This window comes from Nematolebias whitei, chromosome 16 (genome assembly GCF_014905685.2).
Source record: "Nematolebias whitei isolate Nwh7 chromosome 16, NemWhi1, whole genome shotgun sequence".
NCBI lineage: Eukaryota > Metazoa > Chordata > Actinopteri > Cyprinodontiformes > Rivulidae > Nematolebias > Nematolebias whitei.
In genome coordinates, this window is record NC_056513.1 from 25350603 (window position 1) to 25360587 (window position 9985).

The window sequence follows — 9985 nt, forward strand, 5'->3', positions numbered from 1 at the left end:
ATATATATATATATATATATATATATGCTCTTCAATATAAAAATACTTATAAGTATTTGTACTCTCAGTGTTTACTTGAGCTTCCATGTTGCATCAGATAAATAAATGTTGGTTACTGTTGCACCGTAGTCATTATTAACTCCATCCTGTCTGTTGGTGTCTCTCTCATAATGTTTGTCTCGTTCAGAGATGCAGAGCTCACTGGACTTTATGAAATCTCTAAGGTTTTACAAACTCAACACAGTCTTTGTGATGAAATATGGTTGGAAATGAATTACAGACGCTGTGATTGTGGAGCTGCTGACTCTTTCGATCCTTGCACGGTGTTTTCTCAACAACACCGGAAACATCAGCCGACATGTCATTGTCCGTATGGTTTTAGTTGCATCTGTGGTGCTTTTTGTGCTGTGAACAGTTGATAAGATGCCAACAATGCTTATATCTTTTCTATCTCTATTGTAATAAAAATGCTTTTCCATGCACTTGGATTTTAAACTCATCATTTTATAAAGTGTTTCTTAGGCTTTTAGTTTGTTAGTTGGTTTGCTTTTCAATATTAATGTTTTTCTAAAACTACTACTTTTTAATGGTAATACCTAAAACTGCCTGGCACATAGTTAACTATATACCAGTAATTATTAGGTACGTGTTTGGTATGTGCCATATTTGTACCAGGTAAATACACAGTAGACTTCCTATATATACCAAGTATTTTACAGGTACATCTCTGACAAGTACTAGTTAATTACTATGTACTTATCCAAGTAATTACCAGGTACTTATTTCTTATGTGGCAACACAGCAGTGAAGTAATTAGAGCTGTCGCCTCATAGCAAGAAAGTCGCAAGAGTGTGAATTGTTGTTTGACTCGTTTGTCTCTATGTGTCCCCCTGATGGACTTGGGACCTGTATAGGCTGTACTCTGCTTGTTGCACAGTGACTGCTGGAGACAGGCACCAGTGACCCACAACCTGGAATGGAAAAGTGGTTACAGAAAATAATTGGATGGATGGTTAGATGGATGGATGGATGATTGGATGGATGGATGGATATCAAGTACATACCAAATAATTACCAGATAGGAATCATTTAAGTAGCATGTAAGTTACAATGAAGTACCAGGTATGTAAACAATAAATACCAGGTATCAGGTAAACAAGCATGTACCAGGTAAGTTACTAATACATACATACCATGTATGCAACAATAATAACAAAGAAACAAGTCACTTTATAATACAGTACCTACCTTGTATGTACCAGATAAATACCAGTTAAGTACCAGATATGTACTGGGCTGTAATGTCCGTTGTAACTTTTTTATTAACACTCTACTTTAAATAATTATTTATGTAAACAATAAAATAAAATAAACCTTGTCAGGTCAACTTTGATTGATTTAACAAAACTTTGGGTACAAAAATATTAAAAAATATATACATATTACATGACAGTATTCAAAAAGCGTTCAATACAAAAAAAAAAACATGTACATGACAGTATATAGAATACTGTATGCCATAGTCAATTTTTAAGAGGTAGTCGTAGTAAAAACACATTTTTCATCTTATGATTAAATAAGGGAAATCTGAAGTATGTAAAATCAAAACAAACAAAAAAAGTACTGTGAGTGATTATCTCTTTGTGACATTAAATAAAGTAGAACTCTTATTCACATGAGTATAACACTTTTAAAACATTATTACACATTTAAACAACGGGGAACTGTGTTTTTAAATTCAAATTAGGCAACATAAAATTTACTTGTATTCTCCAATAAATAAAATGTGGTCCAACAAAACTGAATGTGTATTAAATCTAATTTATATATATATATAATTTCAAAAATCCTGTGTTATTTTAAAGGTTCCTGTTATTCCGTCTTGAGTTTATTATGCCCGTGACTGAATGAGACTTCTTGTATGAATAAAGGTTAAATTAAAAACATTCATAAATAAACTAATCTCTCACAAGTTGTTGTCATTCCGCCAGTGTCCACCAGGGGGTGGTGTCTCCATGCACTTGTGAATCAGAACAGGTGTCACGGATGTAAAGACGCGCGGACAGCTCGTGCGCTCGGCTCTGGCTCTGGCTCGGGTGTTTCCGTCACGGCTCGGCAGTGAGCCGTTGTGGATGTGGGAATGCGGTTACCAGAGGCTGCTGTGGGCATTGCTGGACACTCCGCGGGGATGTGCGCACTGGAGAGGTGCTCCACAGCGGTTGGCTGTCGTTCAAGTTAGCGGGCTGTCTGGAGGATGTGGATGGGACCCGAACAAGCAAGGTGTCGCTGGGGCAGGGTCTGTATTCCCCATTTTTTCTTTCTTTTTTTTTTTTTTTGCTGGGGATTTTCTACCTCTGTGGGGAGGGGGACGAAGTGAGAGAGAAGCCAAGGAGGAGGAGGATTCCCCGGCAGCACCATGGAGCCACGCACTGCAGACAGCGTGAGTACAAACAGACACCCAGAGGGCCCCCAGGGGACTGGGCTAGTCTCCGCTGGAATCACCCGTCAACTTTTCCGCTAGCTTATTTAGTCATTTTCATCGTGCGGTTAGAGGTGGGAAAAAAATGTGTATTTAATATTATTTCGGTATAATTGTTGGTAACGTGTCGAGTAATTTATCACTAATTATGTGAGTTTGAGTTCGGTAATTGAACACACCTGCTGACAGCCAGGAGAGGGAGGCCGGGCTGCTAGCTTGTAGAGCCGCGCCTGACGACTCATCGGCGGATTAATTTCTGAGGATTTTCTCCTGCCTTTTGTTGCTATGGCGGTTGCTATGGACAACCAGCGAGCCTAAAGTCGTAAACAGACGGACTGACGGTGAAAAGCAGGCCGACCCACACAGAAGCCACAAGTTCTTTCAGATAGTTTTAAATATCTGGTGATGGGTGTGTGCTTTTTCCTCTACGCAGTGATAAATCCTGACCTTCCTGGGAATGAACACAAGGACAGACGGCTGTGACATGGTTACCAAATGTAACACGACCTCCTGGGTCCCAGAAAACGATATATCATGACAAAATAGTCCCCGTCACAGTTTTTTTTTCTCCTTGTGTGTGGACACAGGAGGGGTTTCCTAGGATTGATTTAACTGCGGCCAAGTGGCCAGATTATTGTGGATTAGTAGGCATTTAAATAGTCACGTTATCCCACCAGCCCTTGCAGAGTCTGCTACAACAACACCTCTAAGGTTCACTGACATTTTTTGTCTTAAAAGATGCCATAGTGTGCTGCTTTGTGCAAAAATGTTAAGCAGATATATCATAAAGCCAAAATTAAAGTTTTGCTGGTTCATGCACAGACAAGAATGGAACATTATCAGAAACATGAACTGGAAATTGGGCTTGTTTGTTAAGAGAAAATTGCAGTATTTGTTTCAGATTAAAGATCAAAGTTTCACAAAACTAGACTAGGAGATACACTGAAGTTCAGACTGGCTGCATGTTGGAGTAGCTGTTACTTTCATTCTGGGATATTGCTTTAGATAACTTTTTTTGTCCTATTTTTTTCTGGATGTAAATGGCTTTTTTTTTTTTTTTGATGATTACTTCCTCTGGTATTAGATGCTGTGCAGCTGGAAGGATTTTTACAGAAACATTTTTACTTTTGGACATTTGTTAGTCAGAGTCAGAGATTCTTTATTGTCATTCGCACCTCATGTGGTACATGTGGTGGAGCAAAATTATGTACACAGGGTCCCAGTTACATCCAACAATAAAATGTAAAAGAAAAACAATGATAATATCTAAGATATGAACTAAGAAAAACATCAACTAAATATACACTAAGCACTAATAGCATAAAAACATTACGTCAAACATCAGCACAAACATGAACATGAGTCTGTGTGAGCAGATGAGCGCGCATGAACACATCAACATTGAAACAGATCAGCAGCAACATTGAAACAGATCAGCAGCAACATGATGTGATTTTTCACAGTGATTATCCTGATTAGAGATTCATGAGTCTAACAGCCTCAGGGTAGAAGTCAAATCTTCAGACAGATTTCAACTTCTTACAGAAAGCTCTCTGTGATTCAAAATTGGTCTTGAATGCTAACAAAACCAAAATAATGCTGTTTTCCTATAATTCTGTGGTAACCATCCCTACTATCAAAACTCTGAATGGCCATGTCATAGAACTTGTAGACACATACAAATATCTTGGTATTTGGCTGGATAAAGATCTTAATTTTAAACATCACATTGCATATCTAACAAAAAAGCTAAAATTTACTCTAAGTGTTTTGTACAGACTGAAATCATGTTTTTCTACTTCTTCTCGTAAGCGGCTTGTAACAAGTTTGTTTTTATCACGGTTGGACTATGGAGACACAGTCTATAGATTTACCTCTCCCACTACCTTAGCTAAATTGGACCCTATTTACCATGCTGCTCTGAGGTATATAACAGGTTCATCCTTTAGGACTCATCATTGTACTCTATACACCCTTGCTGGACTTACTTCTCTCAATGTTCGAAGAATGAAGCATTGGTATATTTTCATATACAAAGCCATTTTAGGAAAATTACCATCATATATCTGCTCCAATTTCATTTCACTACAGAACACACACAGTCTCAGGGCCAGTAGCTGGCTGAGGTTTAAGGTACCCTTTGTACGCACAGAGTCAGCAAAGATGAGTTTGTCCTATTTCGGCCCGTGGTCTTGGAACGATCTGCAACTTAAGTTGAGGTTAGAGTCTTTTATTCCATTAGCTAGTTTTAAACAAAAATTGTCTGAGGTTTTAGTCAAATCTTGTACCTGTAATGTTTAACTGTTTTGTGATTTTCTTAACTTACATTGTATTTTATGTTTTATTGATGTATGTTTCTTTTACTTATATTTTATTTTTAATGCATTGATACTGTTTTTAAGACTGTTGCTATATGTGTATATAGCCCAGGACATCCTTGTAAAAGAGATTGATGATCTCAATGGATTTCTTCCTGGTAAAATAAAGGTTTAAATAGAAGCTGCTCCTCAGTCTAGTGGTTCTACACTTAATGCTCCTCAACCTCCTTCCTGAGGGGAGCGGGGCAAAAAGTGTGTGTACTGGGTGAGTGGGGTCCTTCATGATGCAGGTGGCCCTCTTCCTGCATCTGGAGGTGTAAATGTCTGTGATGGTGGGGAGACTGACTCCAACAGTCTTCTGTGCAGCCTTCACCACTCTCTGCAAAGCTTTTCTTTCTGCAGCTGTGCAGCCTCCATGCCACACATTGATGCTGGAGCACAGGATGCTCTCCACTGCACACCTGTAGAAGGAGGTGAGGACTGAGCTTCCCAGACCAGCTCGTCTCAGCCGCCTGAGGAAGTAGAGTCTCTGATGAGCTTTCTTGATCAGGCTGGCGGTGTTGAGACCACTTCCACCGCAGATCCTCTTATGTTCAGTGGGGTGTATGTGTGTTTGTTCCTTCTGAAGTCCACACTCATCTCCTTTGTCTTCTTCACATTGATGTGAAGGTTATTCTCTTTGCACCAGCTCTCCAGGTGTTCCACCTCTTGCCTGTAGCCGGACTCATCATTGTTTGTGATGCATCCCACCACCGATGTATCATCTGCAAACTTTACAATGTGACAGCCTGGATGGGTAGCTGCACATACGTAAGCAGAGTAAATAGGAGGGGGCTCAACACACATCCCTGAGGAGAGCCAGTGCTGAGGGTTATGGTGGAAGAGGAGAAGTTGTGGATCCTCACTAACTTTGGTCTGTTTGTTAAGAAGTCTAGGACCCAGTTGCAAATGGAGGGGCTTAGTCCTAGTGTGAATAATTTGCCCATCAGGGTTTGGGGGATCATGGTGTTGAAGGCGGATGTGAAGTCCACAAAGAGCATACGGACGTAAGAGTTTTTCTGCTCCAGGTGGTTGAGCGCAGTGTGGACCACAGAGGAGATGGCATCCTCTGTTGATCAGTTCTCACGGTATGCGTACTGATGAGGGTCCTCGTTGATGTTGATGGTTGTTTTGATGTGAATCATGACCAGTTTTTCGAAGCATTTAGCGACTATCGGCCAGTGGCCCTCACCCTGGTCATTCAGACCAGTCATTGTAGAGCTCTTTGGGACTGGGACTTTTTGGGACTGTTATGAAGTGTAACCATGACAACAACATGGTTTTTACAACCGGGAGCAGTTGATTAACATCTCAGAGCTCAAATATTACCTAAAATACCGCCCCCAAATCCCAAAAGAGCTGTAAAGGAGGTGCCGTAGATGCATCTCCGTCTTCCTGGTGGAGGTTCTTGAGTGACTGGCTTCCGAGAGCTGGCAGTAAACATGGCTCATGACAACTAGAAAAACAGGATCATCCCCCGACATCTGCAGCTGGCTGTCTGCAATGATGAGGAGCTCAACAAGCTGCTGAGAGGAGTGGCCATCGCTCAGAGAGGAGTTCTGCCCAATATTCAGGTGGTCCTGCTGGAGGACTGAGAGGCCTGCTGAGACCGGGTGGATGGATTGGCATCTGCAGCCAGTTTCAACAGATCTGCTGCAGGAGATCCTTCCTGCCCACAGCCATCAGCATCTATAACAACTCTTAATGAAACCAGGATGATGAGTTACAACATTTAATTTCCCTCTGGGATTAATAAAGTATTTTAAATTTAATTTAAGTTTAAGTGCAATATGTTAAAAATAGATGTGACCCCATGCTGGTAAAATGAGTCACAATTATTAGCAACTTGTTTTCAAATTCTCCATTTCAAAAGCTTCAAAGTGACGAGTTTGGTTATTGAAATTTGCCTATTTGTCACCAGGCCTGGCGGGTTCAAAAACTTGATTTTTAAGGGTCTAGAACAGTAGTTCTCAATCCTGCATGTTTGTTCCCCTGCTCCAACACACCTGATTCAATGGCTGAATCACCTCTTCATGCTCTGCAGAAGCCCATCAACCACCCATTGATTCAAACCAGGCGTGTTGGAGCAGAGAAACATCTAAAACATGCAGGACAGTGGCCCTCAGGGTCCAGTGTTGGACATAATGTTTTCAGGAATTACATCCCTATATTTATAAAGGGGAATGCCTAAATGTCTTTGCAGTGAGGTCAAACATTATACGAAGGGATTTCTCTGTGCTGCAGCAACTGGCAGAGAAAAATCGGTTCAAAAGAAATTGTAAGAGATTTAAAACAAAGGATTATTCTGAAGATATATTTGCTAGAAACGTTTATTCAAAGGAAGATTATATGCTATCAAAGTTACTGAGATTGCCAGATGGTGTTTTTATGGACTCACTTTTAGGCAAATCTCAATTATATATATATTTTATTTTTTTTTATCTTTTATTTTCACTTATTTTGTACTTCAGCCTGTGCTCCTTCAGATTCATTTTGCCAAAAGGAGACGCATATATTGGAAAAACAAAAAGCTAACCCCAAAATAACTGGTTTCATCTTTTGTTTCACATTATTTAAAAAAAAAACAGCTATTTAATGAAGTTACAGTGAAGTCGGGTAGAAATTTGATATTGATACAAACATAAACACATGCTACGAGCTATCTTGTTCAATATTTTTTACTATGCTCTGAAAAAAACCCTTTGGAGTTAACATGACAAGAAAGCAAATCTGCAAATGATCCGTGATGCAGTTATCACCTGCTGCCTAAAGGCGAAGGCGGACGTTAACGTTTTCACCGTCTGCGTGGTTGTATTTGTTACCAAAATATCTCATGAACTGCAAGTCAGATTTTAATAACATTTTCAGAAATTAATCTTTGGATGATTCTCTACCACTTTAGGTACTTTATTTCAAAATGGTTATCACAACCAAATAATCTTAAAGAACACAATTCAGTTCAGTTCAACCTTTATTTATACAGGTTAGTCTCATTGAGCCTCGAGGACTCATTTACAAGAGAGACCTGATTTAGACAAAGAATACATGAGGTACAGACAACCGTAGACAATCCTATAAAAAGCTTATACAGTAAAATTAAAGTACATTGAAGACATTAAATGGTAAATGGACTGTACTTATATAGCACCTTTCTATCCTATCAAGACACTCAAAGCGCTTTACAACAATCTGTGTCCTCATTTACCCATTCATACAGCTCTATACTAGATCTCTACAAAGATAACTGAACAAATCATTCTATAGAGACTAATCAGAGCTTTATCACATTCATACACTGATGGGACACACATCAGAGGCAGTGAGGGGTTCACTGTCTTGTCCAGGGACACTTTGGCATGTGACTGCTGGTGGATTCGCACCCGCAACTCTTATATATGTCTCATTTATATAAGAACGAGAGAAAAACTACATTATAAAGTGATGCAAAACACTAAAAACACTAAAAAAAAAAACCCATACTCTGTCTGAGTGACAGCTTGAGGTGTATGATAAGATTGTGTAAATTATATTTTCAAGGTTTGTCCAAAATCGCTGTCATTTCTTAACATAAGATGATCTTTGTGTGGTGGTGGGCGATACGCGAAGAAGTGTTGGGCTTTTTATCTTTTTGTGTTCTAATTCCGTTTTTTATTTGTATTCTATGAAAAGATAAACAGAAATCTCTTTCTCAACACAACACTGCAGAAAGCCAAATGCTACTCGGCTGTCTTCCACACAAGTAATTTCAAAACGGATAGCTTGAGTTTTCATAGTTCTTCATCGTTAAGTTCAACAACACCCACAACCAGGAACTGTCTCTTCTATGAACCCATGCAATCTTAAGATTTGTGGTCATTGGTGAAATGAGCTTGTTTAACCATTTGTTGTACAACCTGTAGGCAACATTATGTGACCTCTGGTGATCTGAAAAGGCACCTAATGTTTTAATACTCAACTGAGGCTCTTGTCTTCAAACTAACCCTTACATCTTCTGTTTTCCTTTTTCAGTGTGAAAGGTGACGGTGAACTGAAATGTAAAACATCGTACCCTGAACTGTGAAACTTTTCCTGGTGCTAAGATAAGACATAAAACAAGGTGTGTTCTTCCCCACACAGTTTTTGTTAATTATGGTACATTTAAGGTGGATTCAAGCATTTTGCATTGATTGAATGCCATTTTGCTCGTTATGGCTTGCTTTGCCTGTTGTTCTTTCATGCGTCTGTGCTATTTTTGTTTATATTTTTTATTTTCTTGGCAGTTGTGGAGTTTTTGAAGCCAAACAACAACGCCATGTTTTACGGTTCTTCCTCCGGGGCCAGTATGTCCCTTCCATCCAAGAGCCGGATAAAACGACAGAGTAGGACCTTCACACAGGTACACACACAAACATTAACACACACGCTCCAGGTTTAGGGTTAAAAATACATTCTAGGTTAATTGAAAGGTAAATCAAGGGGCAAAGATTAAATGTATAAATGAAGGGTAGCCAAACAAGCTCACTGAGAAGTGCTATGTGCCAGAAAGGATCAGGTTTTTACAAGTTTAAAAGAAAAGTGATCCGGCTCCACCCAAAGATTAGTTCTTCCTTTGCCTTTGCTTCACCTTATTTGCAGGTTACAGCATCATCAGCTTCACTGTGTGAGTGTTTATGAAGCATTCACACTATTGTCATCTATTTTTCTTCCATACATTTTTCAGCATCTTTCTCATTCCACAGTTTTTGTTCTATTTCAACAAATCATATATCAAAGTGCTCGGCTTGTTCAGGATAATCCTGCTATGACTTTTGGTACAGCATTTATGCAACTTTAGCTTTTTGAAATATTTAGCCTTTTCTGCCACTTTTTTTTTTTCCTCATAGAAAATGAATTTAATCATTTTCCATCCTTCAAATCTTTAAATCTGTTTACAACCTTTTACTGCTCCTTGCTCATTTTGTTCTTCTTCATCTTCTTTCAGCTTCCTTGTGAATTTTTTTTTAATTCAGCTACTTTCAGCTAATGTCAGCTGTTTTGTGCTCCTTTTTGCTTTTTTTGCTAACTACAACATCGTTGTGCTCCTCCCAACTTTCTGCTAATTTCAGCTTGTTGTGCTCCTTTCGGCTTATTTCTGCAAGTTTCAACTATTTCTGCTTTTTCAGATACTATT

At 39.1% G+C, this 9985-nt stretch overlaps 1 protein-coding gene across 1 annotated transcript in view; it reads left to right on the top strand.

Moving 5' to 3' along the window:
- The first annotated feature begins 9105 nt into the window (after positions 1 to 9105).
- Positions 9106 to 9985, top strand: part of radil (Ras association and DIL domains) — a 30728-nt gene continuing 29848 nt past the window's right edge. Inside the window, 1 exon segment of the mRNA XM_037689833.1 lies at positions 9106 to 9211. Coding sequence (XP_037545761.1) covers positions 9128 to 9211 — 84 coding nt within the window. The 5' untranslated portion in view covers positions 9106 to 9127.